This window comes from Lagenorhynchus albirostris, chromosome 19, assembly GCF_949774975.1.
Source record: "Lagenorhynchus albirostris chromosome 19, mLagAlb1.1, whole genome shotgun sequence".
NCBI classification, from domain to species: Eukaryota; Metazoa; Chordata; class Mammalia; order Artiodactyla; family Delphinidae; genus Lagenorhynchus; species Lagenorhynchus albirostris.
In genome coordinates this window covers 17,317,435-17,340,574 of record NC_083113.1, presented here as the reverse complement: position 1 = coordinate 17,340,574, position 23,140 = coordinate 17,317,435, and the positions used below count along the sequence as shown (strand labels likewise).

Sequence of the window (23,140 nt, the reverse complement as noted above, 5' to 3'; positions counted from 1 at the left end):
CCCACCCTTGGGGAAAGGGCGGGGACGTCGGCAGTGGGCGGGGGCGGGGGCGGGGGTGGCCGGGACGGGGGCGGGCTCTCCGGGCCCCCATTGGCTACGGCCCCCTCCACACCAGGGCTCCCCCCATCTCCCCCCGACAACAGTCCGTCCCGGTTCCAGCTGCTGCAGCCGCGCCTTCACCGCCTCGGCATCCAGCCGACCCCTGCTCCGGCTTGGCATGGCGACCCCGACCCAGGTCACCACAAAGGGTGAGCGTCGCCTGGGGAGAGGGCGCAGGGAGGCTCCGGGATCTTAGAGCTTAGGAGAGAGGCTCTGGGGAGATTCCAGTACTGGAAGGGGAGGGGAATGGGGAAGGGGATGTCCCTTCCTACCATGGGCGGAGGCCCCTGCAGTGCACCCCTTGGCACCCCTCCAGGCCTCTTGGACACCTTCTCCCGGTGGTGTCGTTCCTGTGCGGGACCCGTGGTTGGAGAGCGGCAGTCCCCGGAGAAAGGATGCTCGGACCGGTAGCTATAGCAACCGGGTGGCTGGTCCAGCACAGCGGTGGTAGTGGACTCGAAGAGATGGGCTTCGAAGGTGGGAGCGGGTGGATCTGCAGCCACAGAGGTTCTCGCAGATTTCAGGGGGGTAAGGGGAGGGGGTCCGTATGCCTCTTTTTTTCCTAGTGCTGGCACCTACGGTGGGTGTTTCCTGAAATCTCTGACAGGCAGGTTCAGTGGGAAGCAGGGAGAAAGAGGGAAAGATAGGAGCTGGAGGAAGTGAGAGAGAGACAGAGAGAGACAGAGAGCAAGAGAGAGGGAGACCGAAAGGAATACAGAAAGAGACTGACAGAGAGCCTGAAAGAGATAGAGACTGAGAGACAGAGGGACTGAGGCAACTATGGAGAGGGAGGCATAAAGACACAGAGGGGGAGAGAGAGAGAGAGATGGCCCCACAGCGTGAGAGGGAAATGGAAAAGAGAAGGGGGGGTGGCACAGGGTGGGGCCCGTACCACTGCAGTGAGCCCCCATGGGCAGGGATGGGTGTCAGGACCCTCCTTCCCAGCCCACATTCGGGGTGTTGTCTGGTCCGAAAGGTGCACTTGGGTGTGCACACAGATGCCCCTCTCTACCTCCATCGCCCACACAGATATTTACATTTCACACCATTAGCCCAATTGTGCACCCCCGAAATACTGACCCCCCCAACAGCCCCCTTTCTTGAGCCTGCTTCTGCAGATGGGCAAGGGGAAGGATGCTTCCATGGTGGGGGAGAGGTGGGCAAGGGAGGGTCTCTTGCGCTGAGAGCAGGGCCAGGGGAGAGGCCAGCGGTGCTGAGGAACCTCTGGCAAGTGAAGGGAACCCCAATTCCACTCTGATCTCTCCTCCCCTGCCCGCTTTCCTGGGAGGTGGGGGCTGCTGCACTGAGCCATATCTGCAGAATTTGAAGCAGGGCGGGGGGGTGGGGGTGGGGGGGCGGCTGCAGAGGCTGGAAGCCACCCTAGGGAGAGGGGGCAGGGCTGAGGCAGCAAGCCTGGCGGGAGCCTAGTGCTTCCTTTCGCGGAGATGGTGGTTAGCAAGATCGATGGCAGCAGACGGGCAGAGGTGGGAGGACAGATGCCTCCATCTCCCCACACCCTTTCTCCAGTCACAGCAGGAGAGGGGACCACAGGTCTTGGGAAACCCCGGGGGAGGAAATGCATGTTGCCTGTTGCAAACCACTTAATGAAATTAATTAATGAGTGAATGGATTGTTTTGGGGCGGGGGATGGCTCCCGCATCCCCCCATCCCCCACCCCATCAGAGAGCAGGAGGGTGTGTTGGGGACGAACAGAAAGAAGATGCAGGAGCACAGCTGGGCCTGGGTCCCTATCCCTAAGAAGGACCCTCCGCTTGGCCAGAAGCCAGTCCTGCAGAGGCAACAACAGGAGGTACAAAGGGAGCAGAGGCAGTCAAGTTTGGCCCCAGAGTTAGAAACCCAACCCCCAAGTCCCACACAGGACCCTATCCAGCCTGGGGTACCCAGACCCATCAACTGTCTTCACCTCTCAAGATGCCCCAGTTGCCATAGTAACCACCTCCTTCCTGATGTCTCCTTGGCAACTGGCCAGGAGTGGTGCACATTCCTTCTCCTGGCTCCACCCTTAGCTCAGTCTCGTCCTGAGGACCCAGATTGCTGGGGCAGCAGAGACCAGAAGAGGAACTTCTGCATGGAGCAAGGAGCACCCAGGGAGGAACCAAAGAGGACTCTGGGGCAGGCGCTCACCCACTGGGCTTCTGTGATGGTTTGGGGAGGCAGGATGTGTGGAAGCACAGGAGACAAAAGCAGGATAATTCAACTGCTCCACCTCTGATGCAGTCTCCCTGCAGCCTAGTAGGAGCTCATTCATTCATTCATCCATCCATTCATTCATTCTAGAAAACTTCTTTGAAAAACTTTATAAATGCCAGGATTAACAGTAGAGATGAATCCAATACATTTACTCTCCATCTGGTGGGGGAGCTAAGACAGAGCACAGATGGCTCTAAACTAATGTTTCCCCATCCTGATGCTTATGAGTACCACCTTCATGATTTTTGCCCTGTCCAAATGTTCCCCACACTGATATTTATTTAACATTTTTCCTTCAAAGAATTAACTTTTAAAAAACTTTGTTAGCTTTATTTTATACTGCCACCACAAATGGAAAATCAGGAATTTTTTTTTTTTGGTCTTACACTGAAGGCAAGTATTAAAATGATCTTAAACAGGTGACTTCACTTTTCTGAGCCTCAGTGTTCCTCTTTTGTGGAATGAGGATGAAGATAGCGCCTATATCAGAGAGCTGCTGTGAAGATAACTGTGTTAATGTCTGTAAAGTGCTTAGAAGAGAGCCTGGCATGGACTCAGTGCTATCAAATGCTGCCTAGATAAATAAATAAAGGAGAAAAGCAAATAACGTCATAACAGTCTATTTAGATATTGTTGCCTGCTGAAGGCCCTGAACCCAAGGCCTGTTTCATCTTGGGAGATTAACAAGGGTTGGAAAGTGTAGCGTCACATCAGCTCCTATTTAAGACTTGCTCTTTGAAGGTTGGACAGGGAACTGAGAAGGGTGGACTTACACACTGTGAGTCAGTGCTAATCAGGGTCTTGCCTGGGTGCCACCTGCATGAGTCAGTTTAAACGAGAGTATACTGTGGTAACAAAAAATCTCAGTGGCTTCTCACAGTGAAGGTAGATTTCTCATTTAGACTATATGGCCACCACAGGTCAACTGGGGGGTGTCTACTCACCAAAGAAAACTGGAGAAGCCACGATCTTGAGCATTCGTATCACCAGGCCAAAGGCAAAAGAGAGCTCTTGCGTGGGCACTTAAATGCTGCAGAGTTCATTGGCCCGAATGAGTCATATGTCCCCCTTCCCAACCTCAAGGTAGCCAACCTTCCTGAGCCTGGATAGGGGAAGAACATTAATGACAACATCTGGCATCTCCCTGGCGCTCCTGATACCCCACCCCCACCCCCACTCCCCTAGTGGTGCTTGTTTTGCAGAATCGTGCTCTAATCAAGGCAGAGGGTACTAAAAGCTGTCAGAGGAATTAGGGAAGCATCAGGGTGGGTTTCTTGAATGGGAAGGATGTTCTGAGCTCTCCCGAAGGGGAATATAGTTTGAGACAGGGAGGTGGGAGTTGGGGAAAAGTAAATCCACAGACACACAGACACACACACGTTTTATCCACATGTTAACGTTTTTGAAATCAGAGTGAGTCTTCCAATGGATGAGTATGTTTTATGTGGTACAGCTACACACATATGCGTGCATATACACACACACTGGGAAAGTTATTACAAAGTCAATTTTGAATCTTTAAATTGATGTCTGAGAAATAAGTAATATAGGATATATATATATAATATAGTATGATATAATATAATATAAAAGTTTGGACATCTCTGCTCTGCTGGATTTGGTGTCAGGAGCAAGTGGATGAGAGCAGTAGCCACAGTGCCTGCCTTTTGGGGCTCTCAGATGGCTGAGAAGTTTCAGGGAGTGTTCAGGGGAAGCTGATATACTCGGCAGTCCACTCAGCAGTGGGATTGGAGTCTCAGCATCGTATGCAAACGGGAGTATATATGTGTATTTCAGGAAATGAGTCCATGCTTGCATTAGACCTCCACGGGGGGCTAGGACCAGGACCGCCATGTATGGTTAGGTAGGTTGTACACTGTACAAGGGAAGGTATCGACCAATGGAATGAGTGGGGGCTGGAATCCAGCCTATGCTCCTCTCTTTAAGCTTCGTGTCTGGCCATGAGGCTACATCATCCAGAGCGAGAGGTCTCATTATCTGATTTCTACACAGAAACCACTGGACCAGTGGCCCCATCAGGATCCTCAAAAATGTTAAGAAGCTCATTGTTGAAATGTTTTTCCCCCTCTCTTTCTTTCTCTGCCTCCTTGCCACAGTTCCTCAGGAACCTGACCCATTTTACTACGGTGAGTGGCAGATACTGTGCTGAGGGTACCCTGGGGCTGGATGGAGGGGTGGCTCTAGATCCCCATGGGTCACTGCTGAAGTGGCTTCAGCCATGGCTACACGCTACGTGCTGGCCCACTGGCCATGTGACCACGTGGATATAATTCACATCAGCTGGGCTCATGGAGGGCCGAGTCAGACTTGGGGAGGGGGTACCCTCTGTGGACCCTCTTTAGGCTTCAGCAGCACTCTGGGCTGGTGCACTGGAATCATCAGAGAAGCAAACAACTCTGACACCAGGCTGTCGGGATTTGAATCCTGGATTATCCACTCACTAGCTGTGTGGCCTTGAGCAAGAAACTTTGCCTCTCTGGGCCCTTCTGTAAATAAAGAATAGTAATGGTTCCTACCTATAAGGACTGTGGGAAAGAGTTACTCGGATGATATCATTAAATCTTCCCCACAGCACTGAAGCTCAAAAAATGACTCCAGGTCTAGCAGAACTGACCCCAGTTCTCCCTCTAAATACCCTCCTGCCCTCTCCCATTGCTCACTCATACCGCTTCTCCATACGCCAAGTTCTTTCCTGCCTCAGGGCCTTTGCACTTACTGTTCCCTCTGCCAGAATACTCTTCCTCTAGCTCTCCACACAGCTCCTTTTTCTTCTTCAGGCCTCAGATCAAATAATGACTGTCTACTAGGAGAAGCCCTCCTGACTCCCCAGCAAGAGGGGCCACACCCACATCTAGCCATGGTCACATGACGGAGGTTTTTGGTTTTCTTTTGTTTATCACAATATGAACGACAACTCCCTGAGGGCAGGGGCCTGGGCTGCTGCTGGTACGGAGTGGTTGCTTTATAAATTAATATTTTTATAAATGTTTACTACAGCACACTAGACAAGAATAATTCTTATGAAGGAAAATAAAAGAAAGAATGAGATTAGGAAATGTTGAGGAGAGCATGGAAAATTCTAAATGAGACAGTCAGAGAATGTGTCACTGACATTTGAATAAAGCCCAGAAGTTGGTAAGGGAGGGCTATTTGGGGGAGGAGCTTTCAGGCAGAGGGCCCAGCAAGTGCAAAAGCCCTGAGGTAGGACCAAGCCTGATAGGCTCCAGGAACTGCAGGGAGACTGGTGTGCCTGGAGTAGGGGATTGAGGAGGAGAGTGGAGTGGGATGAGCTCTGAGAAGGGACAGGAACTAGATGGTACAGGGCCTCATGGGCTGTGGGGAGGACTTTGGCTTTTCCTCGCAATGCAGTGGAAGTTGGAGGGGGTGGAGTGGTGTGCTCTGAACTCAGGAAGACCCTGATCAGACTCAGGTGTTAACAGGATCCCTATGGCTGGAGGGTTGAGTAGGGGGATGGGTGACAGAGAGACCACAGAGAAGGTTGTTTGCTGAAAAATATACATATATATATATATATATATGCAATAGAGGAAGTTCATATCTTTATCTATATCTATGGCCAAACAATCCAGAGAAGGGTAAGAGAAGGGTAAAGAGGAGAGGTTAAGGGGAGCGCCCAACGCCCAAGGCCATGCACTTGATGCTCACATTGACCTACTGGAGGAGCCTGCAGCCTTGAACCCAGGCCAAGGCTCCGGGGGAGCTGAGGTGCTGCCCCCACTTTGATGTCCTCCCATATCTTCCCCAGACTATGACACTGTCCAGACCGTGGGCATGACTCTGGCCACCATATTGTTCCTGCTGGGCATCCTCATCATCATCAGTAAGTGTGACCCCTTCTTGGGCTCCAAAGCCCTGGGCACCTGCAGTTCCCTTGCTGGCTTTTGTGCAGACCCTTATGTCCTGTCTCCTTGTTCTGTTCTGTCTCTGTCCTAACAGGCAAGAAGATGAAGTGCAGGAAGGCGGACTCCAGGTCTGAGAGGTCCGGCAGCAGTGGGGAGAGACGGGGAGGGGTGGGAGTGGCCTGGGGCACAGGGGGGCTGCCAAACAAAAGGGCCCCCGGGGCCTGCCAGGTGCTTCCCAGAAAGCCTGCGCAACTGAGCCTGTTTATGCTTTTCTCTCTCATCTTTGCTTCCACAGCCCAACATGCAAATCCTGTAAGTCGGAGCTTCCCTCCTCAGGTGAGGGTGTGAAAGGGTGTGGTTCTGGGAAGATGGGTGGGAGCAGGGAGGGGAGTCAGAGGGGAAACTGCACTGGATGTCCCTAAGAATGGGGCCACCAACGATGGAGCTGAGACCCTGCCGATCAAACATGTTAAAACATGAAGTTAGCGGGATGTGAAATGTCCTAAAGGATCCTTGAAACAGCCCAGAAACAAGTACCTAATCTCATAAAAGCAAGGATGAACTAATTCCCCAGATGAGAAAGCCACAGCCTGTGGAGAGAGGGGTCCACATGGGAAAAGGATATTGGCAGTCAGAATGAAGGCAGAGTTGAGCACTAGAGAAGGCAGGAAGATAGAATGTTTTCCAGACTTTAGTGTTCAGTTGGGAAGATCTAGGATGAAATGACTGAGAAAAAGGGAGGAAGGAAGGAAGGAAGGAAGGCTTGTGAATAATTGTATCAAAAAACAAAAAGAGAGACATATAGAATACAGGTTTTAAAAATTGATATTGGAGGGCTTCCCTGGTGGCGCAGTGGTTGAGAGTCCGCCTGCCGGTGCAGGGGACCCGGGTTCGTGCCCTGGTCCGGGAGGATCCCAACATGCCGCGGAGCGGCTGGGCCCGTGAGCCATGGCCGCTGAGCCTGCGCGTCAGGAGCCTGTGCTCTGCAACGGGAGAGGCCGCGACAGTGAGAGGCCCGCGTACAGCAAAAAAAAAAAAAAAAAAAAAAATTGATATTGGAAAAGAGACAATAGAGGAGAGAATATGAGTGTGAGGATGGAAAGATGGAAAGTATAGGATAAAGAGTGAAGAGAATGGGGGTGTAAGAGGAGGGGAAGTGTGCAGGAGGGGATAGAGGAAGAGGGGGAAGGAGTCCCTAGAAGGGGTGGAGAATGGAGGAGGAGGGTGGAATGTGGGAGGGGGTGGGGTGAAGGGGGGTGGAGGGGGGAGGGGTGGAGTGAGGAGGAGGGGGAGAGTGAGAGCAGATGGATAGATGTAGGATGTAGGAGGGGGGATAAGCATGTAGATGAAAGATTGTGACTCCTTGGGGGTGTTAATTTTAATTATGTAAAAATATCTCGACCTGTTTTTAGTGGAACTGTGTCCTTTCCAGGGACTTTTAAAAAATCAGAGATGGGAAACTCTGCCTCTTATAAAGTTTTTAGAACTAAAAAAATGGGCCTTGGGGTACTCTATATTTGGAGGATTTGATGTGGAATTTCATGTGTTTAGTTTCATGTTTATTTAATGAGATTTAAGAACATTAATGGGTCACTTTGTGGATGATGGGGGGGTACGGTTGGCCTGGGTACCTGGCCACAGTCTAAGAATATGTACAGAATTCTCACCCATTCCACTTGAATGATGGGCCCAAGTGGGTGGGAGACATAGGAATTCCTGTTGTATCCAAATGTCCCAGAGATGGTGTGCTGGAAAGGAATGGGGGTATAGGAGGACGCTGGGAGCATGGGAGAGGGTTGGAGACTCCTTTTCTGGTGGGGGGACACCACAGAAAAGCCCAGGCTGGGCCAGGGGTCTGCGGCCTCATCACAGATGTGTTCCTCTCATGACAGTGTCCTGTGGGACAGGACAAAAGCCCCAAAGGTGTCCCTCTATGGACCAGATATTAGGATGCAGGGAGGCAAGACAACTTCCCAGGGCTAGCTCTAGGGTGACAGTCTGGAGATCTGACTTCCGTGAAGGGGCCCTGGCAGTGTGTGGCGGGGGGCTGCCTGCACCCCTCTTGCTGCCCACTGGAGCTCCATGGCTCTCTCTCTCTCTCTCTCTCTCACTCCCTCTCACCCCAGCCCCTGGAGGTGGCGGCGTGTAGACCAGCCCTGGGCACCTCCACTACTGTCCCTGCCTGATTGCGGGAACCTGAGGACCAGGTGGAGGCGGTGGGGACCCCAGCCTTGCCCAGGGAGCGCTCCCCTGAATGAGCCGTCCCACCTACTCCAAGGCTGGAGCCGCTGCACCTCCCCAGGCCTTGGCAATTACGACCCCCCAAAGAGCCCGTCTGCATCCCAGACCCAGGGACTCAGGCCTCCAGCTCCTGGGGTCCCGGGAGTCCACCCTCAGCCCCCCACAATCCCTGTGTGCTACTCCCCGGCACCTCCCTGCTCCCCGCACCCTCAGCGTCTATGTCTTGAGCTTAATAAATGTGCATTTGGTTTTTCCCCCTGTTCTGTCTGTGTGTTCTCATCTGTGGGGACCAAACTGGGGAGGGGACAAAGCTGAAGCTGGGGAGCTGTCTCCCCCATCCCCAGATTTTCCCCCTTCCTCTCTTCCCCTCCCGCAGTGCCACAGTGGCCGCCTTCTCTCTCAGAGCCCCTCAAGCTTCCCTTCCCTCCCTCAGCGCCACCGCCCCCAGCTGCCCCTTCCCTTCTCATCCCCAGACCCCAGAGTAGACCCCTCCCCCGCTCTCCCTCCCTCCCCACAGGAGCCCCACCCCGCCCAGACCTGCCCGCCCTGCTGTTCCCCACCCCCACCCTCCCCTAGGCCGGGGGGTTGGAGGCCTCCGCCCAGCCTCTCACCCCAGCCCCCCCATAGCCCTCAACGTCTCCCCCTCCTGCTCCCACCCCGGGCTCTGAAGCCAGGAAACCCAAGAGGAAATGACTGAGCCCGTCTCGGTCCCCGCCCGCCAGCGCTCCCCTGGCCACACCCTCCGCCTGGACTCAGCCACTGCAGCTGCCCTCTCCGCACGAGGCTGCCGGCGGCTCGGGACCACCAGCTCTGACGTGAGTCTCTCCTCCGATCTTCCTCCGTCCGCTCCCCTCTGCCCAGGGGCCGGGCTCAGGTGGGTAGAGAGCGATCTTCTTGGCGCCTCTCCGCGCCCCCCCCCATGCATGCTCCCTGTCCCTCCGGCTCCCCAGTACCTCCGTGTGCGGCATTGCTTCTCTCCTCCTGCCTCAGTCTCCCCAGCTCGCCTCCATCCCTCTCACCCTCCCAGATCTGCCCAGCATCCTGCTCTATTGTCCCTGCAGGGAGGCCCCTAACACCAACTCACTTTTTCCTCTGAGATCAGGAGCACATTACTCACTCTTCCTCTTTCCCCCTCCTAGCTGACTCCTCTGCTCTGAGGACTGCCCCGGAGGGAGGGACCGAGGTCCTCAGATCTCCTCCGGTGCCCCAGATCCCTCCCCTCGCCCTGCACGGTCAGTCCCGTCTAGCCCTTGAGTGCTTCTCTGCCTCAGCCCCGTGCAGTGGCTGCTACTTGAAGCCTGCTTTAGTCTGATGCTTCTTGTTTTCTTTGGGGACCTGCAGAGGGAAAGAGGGAGCGACTGCTGGCGATCCCCACTTCTGAGACCCTCCCCCTGGCCCTCCTTCCCGCAGCCAAAGACCCTGGCAGGGGTCTCTGAAGCCAGAGGTGCCTGCTCAGGGTAAGGAAGGGGGCTGCAGGGTCCCCGCGGGCTGCCCTGGGCCTGCCTCACTGACATCATGGCTGACCCCCGCTCTGGCTTGCTCTAGATGTCGCCCTTTGGTCGCCTGTGTCTCCTGGTCTTCGTTGGCCTGATTCTCCCCACCAGAGGTAAGGCCCAGCCCTGACTCCACCCTGCTGCAGAGCCCCCAGCCCCGCTTCGGGTGCATGTGTTGCTGGGTGGACGGCTGGTGACTTTGGACGCTCTGTCCTGTGTCCTCAGTCCCCTCCTGAGCTGGCACCAGGAAGTGGGGGCCCCAATAAGGGGGCCAAGGTTGCACCCTGTTTAGACACCTCAGACCTGGGTGGCTGCTTCCAACGAGTCTGGCCAGGGCCTGTCCTGCTGAGCATCCTCCATTTCACCTCCAAGAAGGACTCAACGGAGTTTGATTTGGCGGGGAGATGGGTGTCGGTTTCCGACTTGGCAGTCAGGAACACCGGACTCACAGCAGAGCAGCTCCCTGGGATCCCCGGGTGATATATGATTAGGGAAAAGGGTGAGCTGGGGCCAGTCCAGGAGTTGGAGATGTCTCACCCTTACCTGAGAAGTGTTTTCTGAAGGCAGTCCCTGTGGTGGGCCTTTGCAGGTGCTTTCTACACGACAGGTGCTTGTTTCAGCTCCAGCTCTACTCTATGATGCTGTTGTCATGACCATTTTACAGATGAGGAAACTGAGGCGCAGTGAAGGAAAGTGCCCTGTGCCAGAGGCTAGTGAGTGGAGGGGCTGGGCTACAACCCTGGAACCCAGAGCAAACTCTGCACTGAAGCTGCCCCATTTCTCTTTGATAAAATGGGTTTCCTGTGTTCATTCAGTCATTCAACAAGCGTTCACTGAGAAGATCCTATTCTAGGCACTGGGGAAACAGCAATTGCATAAAACAGGAGCTCACATTCTAGTTGGAAAGACACACAGTAACTGACACATCAGTAAATTATATAGTATGCTAGAAGGTGAAAAGTGCTATAGAGAAAAACAGAGGAGAGAAATGAGGATTGTTTAAATAGGGTGATCAGGTAAGACCTTACCAGAAGGTGACATTTGGGCAGACACTTGAAGGAGAGGAGGGAACAAGCCAAGCAGGTATGTAAGGAACGAGTGCTGTCTGGAGAATGTGAGTGACAGCAGGCAGGCCAGGGTTCAGGTTCGGGTTTGGGCTAGGGTTAGGGTGGGAAGGGGCAGGGTGGTAAGAGGAGAGGTCAGAGAGGTGACAGGGGACCGGGTGGAGGGGGGACTTATGGGCCAGGTGAGGACTTTGGCTCTTACTAGGAGTGAGATGCAGCCAGAGGAGAGCCCTGATCTGACTCAGGGGTTCACAGGCTTCCTCTGGCTGTGTGTGGGGAGCAGACTGTAGGGGCGGGATGGGAGCAGGGAGACCAGGGAGGAGGCTGTGTGATGGTCCAGGAGGGAGAGCATGGAGGCTGGGCCAGGGTGGGGGACAGTGGCTCTATCCAGCACTGACTGCATGTTAAGCAGTGCGGGAGACCTCCATCTCATTTCAGCCTCTCTACAGTCCTGAGTAGTAGATTCAAGTATTATCCCCACTTTGCAGATGAGGCAGCCGAGGCTCAGAGAGGGGCTTCACTTGCTCCAGGACACACAGCAAGGAAGTTATTGGGAACAGATTTTGAGATCAGGGCCCTGGCTGAGTCTAGCACCTGGGCTCCTAGGCTAAACTGCCTCTCTCACCCCACAAGGATGGGTAGGGAGAGGTAGCTGCAGGTCGGGTGCTGGGGTATTAGCATTTCTTAAAACACTTCCACCAAAGCTGATCACACATCTGTCTGCTGCTCCGCCAGCAGACAGGACTTCCTGGTTATCCCCCAAAGTTTCAGGAGGGAGGGCGGGGTAGGGGTTTCGGTGAGAGAAGGGGGACCAGAGGCTCCTCCCTGACTTCTCATCCTTGACTTCCCAGGACAGACATTGGAGGAGGCCACATCCATTACTCTAGCAGACCCAGTCACTGAGAACGTTCATGCCCTGACTCCAGCCCCAGGTGAGGAAAGAGGGACAGGTCTGTCAAGATCCTGTCATTGCAAATAACAATGGCAACAAAAACCTCAAACTTGGACCAAATGGGATTGTTTGGATTTGTGTAACTGAAAAGTCCAGGGGTAAACCTTCAGGCATGGCTCCGTCTAGGCTCAGATTATGCTATCAGGAACGTGTCTCCATCTCCCGGTTCTGTTTTCTCTGTGATGGCTTCATTTTCAGGCAGATTCTCCTTTTATGGAGCAAAGATGGCCCATAGAGACCTGGAGCTTCTATCCTACCTGCTAAGAATCCAGAGGAAAGAGAATTTCCCCTTCCCCGATCCAGCAGATGCCCCAGAGCTGAGTGTCAGTGACCAGGCTCAGGTCACACACCCACCTGTGAGCGGATCATTGTGGCCACAGGCATAGAAAACTCATTGGCCAGACCCGGGTCTCGTGTTTAACCTCCAACAGGGCTGGTGCCAGGCCCATTGAACCAAGTGGACTGACAGTCAGGGAAGGATGGTTCCCCAAAGGAAGTTCAGGGGGCTCTTACCAGACGCGGGTGTGTGCTGAGTAGGGGAAAAGACATCTGTGGGAGGGGAGGGCCTGAGGCCAGGGAGATACTGGCATCCCATTTGGGCAGTTAGCAAATGGCTGGATTAATTCGTTTCCATGACATCAAATTTGAGTTGCTATGGAAATCCCCCTGTACCTCCAGCCATGCACCTTCTCTGCATCTTCTCTCTTTTCTCTTCCTGTTTCCGGACTCCAGACACCGTCCAACCAGAACTCCAGCCCACGCCTCAGACTTCAACCCTGCAGGCTGGTAATGAGTTGGGCAGGGCAGAGGGTGGGGAGGTGGGCCTGGGACAGACATTGTTGCCCCTCTTCCTCTGACACTCTGGGTCCTTGATTACCCATTTCAGTCCCCCAGTGCTGAATCCCCAGGTTTACTTTGTCGTGGGGCAGCCAGCTAACTCCATTCACTTCTTGTAAAAATTGTTTGAAATCATGAAAAATAACATGCCTATAGAAAAATATAAAAACCATAAGTGTACAACTTAAATTACTCTAAGTTGAACCCATGTAACCATGAGCCAGGTCAAGGAATAGAGCTTTGCAGACACCCCAGAAACTCCCTGTATGCCAACCCCTTCATTTTCTTCCTTTTATCTCTTTATCTTTTTCCTTTTTTGAATTTTCAAATCATTTCTTTCACCCTGTCTTGGAATATAACATCATTCAAAAAGTGTTCACCAGTTTTGTCCATTACTGTTTACTGGTACATAAACACGTTCTCCTTGGAAATAAAAAGAATATTGCAGGTAAGGTGAAATCCCTTCATCCACTCCCCGTTCTCATTCTCTTCTCCCTCTCTGAGAGGTCCCCACCGTTAGTGTTACGTTGGGAGTAGTTCCCCAGTGATACTGCATCACATGTGTATTAACTGGGGAAAACATACTAATTGGGAGGTGTCGTTGTGGGAGCTTAAGGGTACTGTATGACTGTTGTTCAGCAACTTGCTTTTTTTCCCCCATGCAATAATGTGTTTGGAAGCTCTTCCCACAGTCCTATAGAAGCATCCATGTGGGTCTTTTTCACTGCGCGGCATTCTGCAGGGTGCCTGTGCACAGCTGATGAAGCCATGCCCATCTTGATGAACATATTGGTTGCTTCCAGTGCTTCTTGTTGCTTGCAGTGCCGCAATGAGCAAGCCTGTCCCCTCCTCCTTGAGCACTTATAGCACAAATTAAGTGCCGGTCATGGTTCTAAATATTTCACCCTCATTCACTCATTCAGTCCTCACACAAACCCTCTGAGGTAGAAATGAGCATTATCTTCGCTTTACAGGAGGCTCAGAGTAACTCACCCAAGGTGTCACCGAAAGTCAGTGACACGGCTAGGATGAGGGTCCAGGAACCTGGCTCTAAAGTTTACCCACGACACGGTGGGGCAAAGGCACACTGACTTGCCCTGCCACAAGCGGCGTGTGAGAGAGTCCCCCTCTCTCATCCCCACAGCAGCACTTGTACATGGATGTCTTTGGTTTTTGCCAACTTGAGGAGGGGAGAGGGCCCCTTGCTGCTTTCTGCAGGTCCCTGATTCGCTTCTTTCTTACCCTCCCTTCCTTTCTCTTCCGACCTGAGTAGAAGCAACGCCGAACCAGATGGAGATCCGCACCCAGCAACCGATGGAAATGGATGTGCTTCTAACACCAGGTCCGGGGACAGACAAGAGCAGCACGCAAGGTAGAGCCTGGGACTAGAACAGCAACATATGAGTTGTGTTTAATTCTCCATCTAGGTCGGCATTTCCCTGAGTACGTTTCTCAGAGCACCTGTTTGGGGAATTAATACATTTTTCAAAAAAATTTTCTCGGTTTGCGGTCAAAGGTATTCGGGAAACTCTGAGTTAAAGTTAAACACGTTTCTATCTGGCAGGACTTCTCGGAGTCGTAATAAAGCTTGTTTGTAGCAGACATCCCAAGAGGGAGCATCTAGTTTGCAGCGTTTTCCAAACTTGGTAGACTCAGGAACCCTCTTTATTCAGATCCCTTCGAAGGGCTGGTGCGGGAAATGTACCTGTAGGTGTTTCCTTGGTGTAGATCTTCTTAATGTTAGAGCAGGAGCTGTTCAGTTGCAAAACTCGGAAAACCCAACTGGAAAAAAAAAAAAAGATGTATTAGCGATATACGCTCTGTAAAGTACAGAGGCACCAATTTCAGGCACAGCTGGGCTCAAGCACTGTCATCATGACTGACTTGCTTCCTCTCTCAGCTCTGTTTTCTTCATTCTCAAGCGGCTTTTCCCCTCTTAGTGACAAAGGTGGTCCCGTAGCTCTAAGTTTAGGCTACAAACTCAGCAGCTAGAGTGCATCTCTAGCTGAAAGGCCTAGAGTTGACTCTCATTGGCCCAGCTGGGGTTATGTGCCTATGTCTGACCAATGGGAGCCTGGGAAATGAACAGCTCTGACTGGTCAGGCCCTGAGTCTGTGCCCCATGTCTGATCTGCATAGACCAAGAGTCAGGGAAGAGGTGGCTCCCCTCAGGACAAGGGAGTTAATGTTACCAGAGGCGTGGGAAAGGGGGATGAGCAAAAATAAAGGTAATGGGGGTCTCTAATGCCTGTGTGATGATCCATATTTGAGAGGCAGCCCCCACTGGAAAGTACTATAGATTAGGCCACTCCCAGGCTGAGTTGCACGCATGGTTGCTCAGGCTGGGCACTGCACAAGAGCACTACCTAGAAGGTCACACCATTCTGCTTGTAGATTTTTTTATCATTGTTACAACTTCCCAATGATGGCAGTAAAGCATCTCCTTCTGAAAGAATCTGTCATTAAAACAGTTTTACAACAGATGGAAATACGGTGTCTTGGGGAAGGGAGCTTATTTTATTTTGTACAACAGTGGGGTTTGGGGGTGTAGCAGCTGTTTCCACATTTTCCAAATGAGAAAACATCTTCACATCTCCGGATTCACTCACTCTGAGTCCTTGCTGACCTGGGTTACCCTATGTGGTATTCCTTGTTCCTGGTTGTACGTGATGGAAATTCAACTGGGTCGAGGGGGGTCAAGGAGCCAAGTGGTAAAAGGCACTGCTGAGCCCAGCGCCCCCAGAGCCTCTCTCCCTTCTTCATCTTTGTCTCTCTTGCACTGGAGCTTGTTTTCCACCTGGCAAGGAGATGGCCAGCTCAGAACTTCCGTCACCTAGGGTCCACTCAAAAGCCCTACTTGGAATTTGAAAGGTAGGGAAAGGTGAGACTGGGTCACATGCTCCCCCTTGTGGCTGGGTTACAACAGGAGACCCAGATGGTCTGGGGAAGCAGGAACATTTCCCCCCAAAGAAAGGGGACTGCTGCCAGAAGAAGGGAGGAGTGAGAGCCAGGTAGACAATAGCAACAACGTGCTAAGGGTTTGCTCCATGCGGGACACACTGTGCTAAGCTTTCACGTGGTCACTCGTTCACTGCTGACAGCTACCCTATGTGGGAGGAGCTGTCAGTACCCCATTTTACAGGGAAGGGAACTGAGGCCCAGAGAGGTTACTTGGCTGGCCCTAGGCCACACAGTGCAAAGTGGCAGAACCAGAATTTGAGCCCAGGTTCCCACACACCGGAGTGGCTGGGGTGAGGGCCGGGGGGCGGGGCATGAGCACCACATACCACTGAGGCTGTGCTTTTATTTTATTACATTTCCTGTGGTCCCTCCATCTTTACCCTGGATCTGGCTCATCCCTTTTCTTGGAAGAACTTTTCCTGAACATCTCGTAATCGGTTCCTATTTAGGGAACGAGGTGCTGCGGCTGGCCTGGGGAGTCAGGTCATGAGGCAGCTTCTCTGCATGCTGACTTCACACCGGGGCATCAGGCAGGGATGGCCGCCTCACTGAGGACATTTCTCAGTGCCAGAGCGGCAGGTCTTCCCTTGGGTATTGAATTTTTTTTTTTTTTAAAGAGAGGAACCCGCTGGTGTTTCTGGTCTGGGAGCACAGGCAAAATTCAACGTGTTTTCTAACAAGCATCTCCAGGCTCTGTAACTGGGTCAGCGTTCTGGAGGCCCCTGTGTGGCTCTGACAGATGTGACCCTTTACTCCTGATCACGGGGTGGTCCGGGAGGTCCTAGGAGAGGAGCCAGGGGTTCCTCGGGAGTCGGAGCTGTTGGTCCTAATCGGGGGGTGCAGGCTTATTGCAGTATTTCCATACCTGCCACTCCTGGCTGCCTCTGTGGGTGGGAGGCGGGGATACCTGGCCTGCGCCCTGAAGGTAGGCGTGGGAGAGGGGCTTCTCCCAGACGCAGACGTTCAGTTGTCTTTTGTTTCCCTCCACGGCTCACTCCTGCCCTCCACCATCTTCTGGCCACTCTCTCTGCTGATCCCACTCAAGGCCCCACGCCCCCCAAGACTCAACTCCCACGCAAAACCGTCAGGACGGACCCCGCCCTCAGGCAGACTGGTCAGTAGCTCCCTTCCCAGACTGGACACAGGCTATCTCCTACTCACTGTGTGTTTTTAGCACCTCAGTACTGCCCAGCATAGAATAGCGCTCAGTAAACAGGTGTCGGGCGAATACCTGACCTCAGGGCTGGTGTTCTTGTGGGTGGGCACAGGGTAGACACACAAGAAATGTCTGAATAGATGAATGAATGCGTAAGTGAGTGCTGCATGCCGACGACCCCCAAACCCAATGGCTTATAATGACAATCATTTAGGGACTTGCCTGGTGGGCCAGGGGTTAAGACTTCGCGCTCCCAACGCAGGGGGCCAAGTTTAATCCCTGGTCAGGGAACTAGTTCCCGCATGCCACAACTAAAAGAGCCCACGTGTCGCAGCTAAAAGAGCCTGCATGCCACGATGAAGATCCCACATGCCGCAACTAAGACCGGACGCAGCCAAAAAAAAAAAAAAAAAAAAAAGACAACCATGTATGTAGCTCTCAAGTTTGCAGCTTAGAAGTTTAGTCTGGGCTTGGCTGGGTGCTCCTCTGGTCTCAGCTGGACTTACCTGTGCATTGGAGATCAGGTTGGGGTCAGCAGGGAGCTCGGTTTGCAGGGGCACCCTGATTCTTCCCCTCCCGGTCTTATCTTCCACTTCCTGTCCAGCCAACCCCAGTGAACGGATGGAAATGATACACCCACAGGTCCTATAGAGAGTTCATTCATTCATTCAAGCAATATTCATTGAGCATTTATTGTGTGCTGGGCACTGCTCTAGGTGCCAGGGGTACAGCAGTGAATGAGACAGACAAAAATCTCTTCCCTAATGAAGGAAAGGTTTTCATGGGAGAGAGAGACAATACATAAGAATCATAATAACTATATATGAGGTGGTTTTAAGCTGCTATCAAGAAAAACGAAGAAAAAAAGGAATAAAAAAGAAAAATGAAGCAGGGTTAGGGTGAGAGAACGACTGGAGAGTATTTTCTGTAAAGAGCCAGGGAGACCTCACTGAGAAGGAGCTGAGGGGGAGCCATGTGGACATCTGGGGAAGGGAGCTTCAGGCAGCAGGAGCAGCCAGTGCAAAGGCCCTGGGGTGAGAAAGGGTCTGCATGGTCACCAGCGGGGGTGGGGGGGTGGGGGTGGAGCCCAGTAAGTGAGGGGGGCAAGTGAGGAGAAAAGGTTAGAGGTGAAGGGAACCAGACTGTGTGCTGAGTAAGGACTTCAGTTTTGCTCTAAGTGCACCAAGGCTGAAACCCAGGTGTCTCTGCTCTGACTCTGACTCTCACTCACCGATTCACTCCACAAACCTTTGCTCCCTTCTGTCCCCTCCAGGTTCAAGCGAGGACGACCCCTTCTCCTATGGTAAGTTACCCATGGGAGGCTGTGGGGAGAGGAGGGTGCAGGCCCCTCTCGCCACACGCTTCCATTTCTCTCTCTGCAGATGAGGGCACCCTCCGGAAACGGGGCCTGCTGGTGGCAGCCGTGCTGTTCATCACCGGCATCGTCATCCTCACCAGTGAGAACGGGGGTTGGGGGGGAGGGGCATCAGGACTGGGAGGGAGGAGGCCTTGGCTTGGACTCTGACGGAGGGTAGGTTCTTGAAGGCCCCTGAGCAAGGTTGTTTTAAAGGAGGCATATCCATATAAGCCTCGCCAGAGTTCAGTGGCTTAAAATGATAACCATTTACTGAGTTCTCAATTCCGCAATTTGGAAACTTAGGCTGGGCTCAGCTGGATGGTTCTTCTGGTTGCAGCTGGATTTATTCACGTGTCTGAGGTCAGCCGCGGGTCAGCAGGGAGCTCTGCTTCTATGGGCACCTCAGTTCTTCACCTGGTGGTCTTCTCCAGCAGGCTAGCCTGCGCTTGTTCACACAGCGGTGGCAGGGGAATGCAGCTCCCCAGGATTAGCAATAGCGGGAAGCTTTGATGGCCCCGGGCTGCATGAGTGAGGAGTGGTAATGGCTGCGCCAGGGCCTGATGAGAGATGGAAGTGGAGGAGGGGGCCCCAGGCAGGAACTGTGGCTTCAGAGAGAGGTTTCCAGCCGTGCCTCCTGGTAAGCCCACCGGGAGGGAGCGGGGCAGGGGTCGAGGGGATCGGATACCTCAGCCTCTCTCTCCTCCTGCCCTCCTCTCTCCCTCCAGGGCCTGTGGGCTGCGGCCTCTCAAGTCAGCCTCCCAGGGCCCAGTGTTGAGCAGGGAAGGGGGGCAAAGGGAGATTAACAAGTGGAGAAACTAATTTTTTAAGAAGTTTAAAAAATGTTACAGATTAAGGGGCTTCCCTGGTGGCGCAGGGGTTGAGAGTCCGCCTGCCGATGCAGGGGACACGGGTTCGTGCCCCGGTCTGGGAAGATCCCACATGCCGCGGAGCGGCTGGGCCCGTGAGCCATGGCCACTGAGCCTGCGCGTCTGGAGCCTGTGCTTTGCAACGGGAGAGGCCACAACAGTGAGAAGACCACGTACCGCAAAAAAAAAAAAAAAGTTACAGATTAAGTAAAACACGAGGGCAACCAGTTTGCAAGCTCTCAGTTAAGCTGTACAACCCACGCCAAGTTTTATGAGTGACCTCTCTTGTCCAACTTCCTTATCAGGAAAATGGGCACAGCCTCAGCTTTTTGCTTTAAGGTGGGAGATGGAACACTGATAGAATTAAAAAGAGATCGCTGATGCGTGTCTGATCCTGTTGAATCAGGGAGTCAAGCACTGTTGCCTCAGTTGTTCAGCTTGTGCTTATAGATCCTGACTTAGTGCCAGACCCTGTTCTCTCCCCTGTGGGAAAAGTGAGGCTCAGAGAGTTGAGAAGTTTGTCCAAGGTCACACAGCACAGAAAAATCAGGGAATGACTGGACCCAGGTCTGTGTGAGGGCAGAGCCTATATGTTAGCTCTGGGGCCATAAACTGTTCCAGTGACATTTGTGAGCACCTACTCTGTGCCCAGCCTGTGCTGTGATTCTGGGGGCCCTGGTCCCCACCCTCGGAGAACTCACAGCTGGTGGGGGGATGACAATAAACAGCTCAACACATTAATGAACAGAGTGGAGCAGAGGTACAGAAAAAGAGAATTACCAGGAGGAAAATAAAGATGGATTGAGAAGGATGGGGAGAGGTACTCCCTCTAAAGAGGTAAAATCAGAATGGATTCTGATAAGGAAGATGATTTTTAAAAACAGGTAGAGGGAGCAGCAAGTGCAAAGTCCCAGACGCAGGAATGAGCTTAGCGTGTTGCAATAACCACGGGAAGAGGCTAGGGTGGCTGGGGCAGTGTGAGCAGGAGAGGGGTAGGAGGTGAGTCTAGAGGGACAGGGAGGTGTAGGTAAGGGTGGCAGCCAGGAGATGGGAGAGGGCTGTTCTCTGAAGTCCCCTTTGTTTTCTAAGATCCCCCTCATTTGCTTTGGCCCAGCCCCCTGGCCTTCCTGCTCTCCCTTAACCCCACCTGTCTACTTCTGCCTCAGGGCCTTTGCATTGACTGTTCCTTATGCCTGGAACACCCTTCCTCCATATGTCCATGTGGCTCCCCCCTCACCTTCTCATTGAGGCCCCTCTAGTCACTGCCATGAGGATGCCCTCAGCTCCTGGGTCTCCCTGCATCCTTCCTTGTTTTATTTTTCTTCCCAGCATGCACCACTGTCTGACACATCACTGTATGTGCACTTGACTTAGTTCTTTTTCTCATTGTCGGTCTCCCCCACTAGAAAGCTCTACTAGGGCAGGGATTTTATCCATTCTTGCTCCCAACTGTGTTCCCAGTGCCTAGGTCACTGCCTGGCACAGAGTAGGTGCACAATAAATGTTTGCTGAACACATAAATGACACACAAGCTAGGGCTCCTCTGCGTAGGGGTGGGGGGAGGTCCCCCCTGCGGACCTTTGCACCAGCTCTTCCCCCATCAGCTTCTTGTCACTTGCTCAGAGTTGCCTTGGAGCCTCCCGAGGGGAGGCTCGTCCTCCGGCACCCAGATCACCGCAATAATCGATATTGTTCCGACTCATGACTGAACCATTTCCTTCACCTACAGGTGGCAAGTGTAGGCAGTTGCCCCGGTTATGCCGGAGTCATGACAGATGAGTCCGTTGGAGGTGGGCGCTGATGACCCGATGGGCACCCCGAGACTGAGCCCCCGCCGGCTCACCGTGCCTGGCCTCCTCCCTCCCCTCGAAGGACCTACAGACTAGTCAACAAAGCCCAGCCTGAGAGGTAGGACGTGGATGGAGCCAGAGCCGGAACTGGTGGCCTGAGCCCGCTACTCTCCCAGCCCTGCCCTCCCTGAAGGCTGACTGGCTCCCCATTTATCCATTCTGTTCCGACAAGAAGTAAAGCGCTGTGGTCTTTGCGCCATGGTCTCTGATCATTCCTGAACGGGGAGTGGAAGAAAGCAGCAGTGGCTGGGGCAGGGACCCCAGGAGTAAAGTGAGGGAGTCACAGACTCCAAAGCCAAGCTGGGGGCCGCAGTGAACGAAGCCAGCCTGGGTGAGGTGGGAAGGATGGGGGCAGGGGCGGGCCACAGGGGAATCTGGCCAATGGGAGGGTCAGTGTTGGATTCCACCCATGGCAGATCGAGACCCCTGGCCTGGTCCTTGTGCAGAGCCTGGTGTCCAAAGCCAGCTCACCCCTGACACTGAGAGGCAACACTGCTAACCGGGCAAGCACAGAGGGAGGGCCCAGGCCCACGGTGACCCTCTTTTTTCCCACTCTGGGTCCCTCAGCATGTGAGTGTGGACACCCCACCCTGCACATCCAAGGTCCATCCACACCCCTGGTTGCCTCTTGGTCTTAGGGCTGTGCCCACAAAGAAAGCCACGCAGGCCCTGGAGTGGGCTCAGAGTAGCCTGGGTGGGGAATTCCAGGGTCCTGGGGGCCCAGAGCGTGGCTGAGAAGGGGCACAGGCTCCTGAAAGCCCTTAGGTTCTGCAGCCCGTGGGGAGGGACTCAACCAGATGAGGTGGGAGCAGGCCCTCTGAAGTGCAGGGCCTGGGCTGGGGACCTCTGCTCAGGGTCAAGGGTCATCATGCCAAAGCCAAGAGACAAGGTCCTGTTCAAGGCGGTTGCATAACAATGTTTCACAAACTTCAGGTCATAGCCTGTTCCCGGGGTTACAAAATCAATCTAGTGGGCTGTGAGTAGCATTAAAAAAAAACAAGAAAAAGAAGTAATAAAACAGAAAATAAAATATCAGAATATATCACAAATAATATGACATTGTAGATAGATTCTTTTCTCAATTTTTGCCCCATTTTTATCCCACCTGTATTATTATTCATTTTTTAAGAGAAGAACACCCTTTTTAACTTAAATAAATATATTTAAAAAGGCACAGTGAGGGGGCCTTCCCTGGTGGCCCAGTGGTTAAAACTCCACACTTCCACTGCAGGGGGCACAGGTTAGATCCCTGGCCTAGGGAACTAAGATCCTGCATGCTGCATGGCGTGGCCAAAATAAAGCCCCCCAAAAAAGGCACAATGATATATGGAAAACCAATACTGCTTCATATAAATAGAAGATAGCCAAAAAGATAAATTCAATGAAACAAATACATATATTTTATGCAATATATTGTATATGTGACATATATTATGTATAATATATGTATACTATCTATGTGATATACATCATACATGATATATATATAATATACATATGGAGGGATACTAAAAATATTTTTTGATTGGCACTCCCCACCTATGAATCAGAACAGATACTTAACCAATCAGGAGGGAATATCATTCATATATCTATCTATCTATCATATATTACACATATATGTATATATTCATGTGTAATGTGTTATCTCTATTAAATTGAAATATAAATTAAATATGAAATTGTCACTATTCAAATTTTTTTGACCTATAAAAACAATTTCATGTGGCTCAACTAATGATGATGGTGTAAAACAGATTTCATACTGCAGGTCACTTTTTAAACATATTGAAAAGCACTGGGGAGGGGGAGATATGCTTGTCACATATATGCTTGTCACATATGGTTGTCACAGCGAAGGAACTAAGGTTCTTTCTCAGAACAGGAAGTGCTGGCAGCCACATTTGCCCCCTGGCTGGATGGCCACAGGAGTATGTGGAAGATGTCTCTAGTATTTCCCAAACTTCAATCATCACGCATGCTCTTCACAATTTTTGCTGTATTTGCATCCTGCCTGTACTATTATTATTCACTTTTTAAAAAATCAGCTCCCTTTTTAACTTAAATACATTTATTTTAAAAGGCACAATCGTATGTGGAGACCTAGTACTGCTTGATGTAGATAGAAGATAGCCATAGAGATAAATCCAATGAAGACAAGCACGGAGAA

At 52.3% G+C, this 23,140-nt stretch overlaps 2 protein-coding genes across 4 annotated transcripts; both read left to right on the top strand.

Moving 5' to 3' along the window:
* Positions 1-56: 56 nt before the first annotated feature.
* Positions 57-8,695, top strand: FXYD7 (FXYD domain containing ion transport regulator 7). Its single transcript, XM_060132233.1, has 6 exons — positions 57-248; positions 4,428-4,457; positions 6,098-6,172; positions 6,289-6,331; positions 6,490-6,530; positions 8,321-8,695. Exons 1-6 carry the CDS (start codon positions 218-220, stop codon positions 8,341-8,343), a joined length of 243 nt encoding a protein of 80 aa, XP_059988216.1. The 5' UTR covers positions 57-217; the 3' UTR covers positions 8,344-8,695.
* Positions 8,696-9,171: 476 nt separating this feature from the next.
* On the top strand, positions 9,172-21,164 carry FXYD5 (FXYD domain containing ion transport regulator 5). 3 transcript variants are annotated; one of them, XM_060132230.1, is made up of 11 exons: positions 9,287-9,309; positions 9,575-9,667; positions 9,777-9,892; positions 9,981-10,041; positions 11,844-11,924; positions 12,677-12,730; positions 14,055-14,153; positions 16,787-16,855; positions 18,171-18,200; positions 18,280-18,354; positions 20,850-21,164. In XM_060132230.1, the coding sequence occupies exons 4-11, from the start codon at positions 9,981-9,983 to the stop codon at positions 20,897-20,899; spliced, it is 519 nt and encodes a 172-aa protein (XP_059988213.1). In that variant the 5' UTR covers positions 9,287-9,309; positions 9,575-9,667; positions 9,777-9,892; the 3' UTR covers positions 20,900-21,164. The 3 variants fall into 3 exon arrangements, with proteins under 3 accessions (XP_059988215.1, XP_059988213.1, XP_059988214.1); XM_060132231.1 differs by lacking the exon at positions 9,575-9,667 and having other exon boundaries at positions 9,291-9,309; XM_060132232.1 differs by lacking the exons at positions 9,575-9,667; positions 9,777-9,892 and having other exon boundaries at positions 9,172-9,309.
* Positions 21,165-23,140: the final 1,976 nt, after the last annotated feature.

Excerpts from the sequence above, each read along its gene's own strand:
- FXYD7 (XM_060132233.1), top strand. The coding sequence starts at position 218 with ATGGCGACCCCGACCCAGGTCACCACAAAGG. Across the intron at positions 249-4,427 it reads GACCCAGGTCACCACAAAGG|TTCCTCAGGAACCTGACCCA; the intron begins GTGAGCGTCGCC and ends TCCTTGCCACAG. Across the intron at positions 4,458-6,097 it reads ACCTGACCCATTTTACTACG|ACTATGACACTGTCCAGACC; the intron begins GTGAGTGGCAGA and ends TATCTTCCCCAG.
- FXYD5 (XM_060132232.1), top strand. The coding sequence starts at position 9,981 with ATGTCGCCCTTTGGTCGCCTGTGTCTCCTGGTCTTCGTTGGCCTGATT. Across the intron at positions 16,856-18,170 it reads CCCCGCCCTCAGGCAGACTG|GTTCAAGCGAGGACGACCCC; the intron begins GTCAGTAGCTCC and ends TGTCCCCTCCAG. Across the intron at positions 18,355-20,849 it reads CGGCATCGTCATCCTCACCA|GTGGCAAGTGTAGGCAGTTG; the intron begins GTGAGAACGGGG and ends CTTCACCTACAG.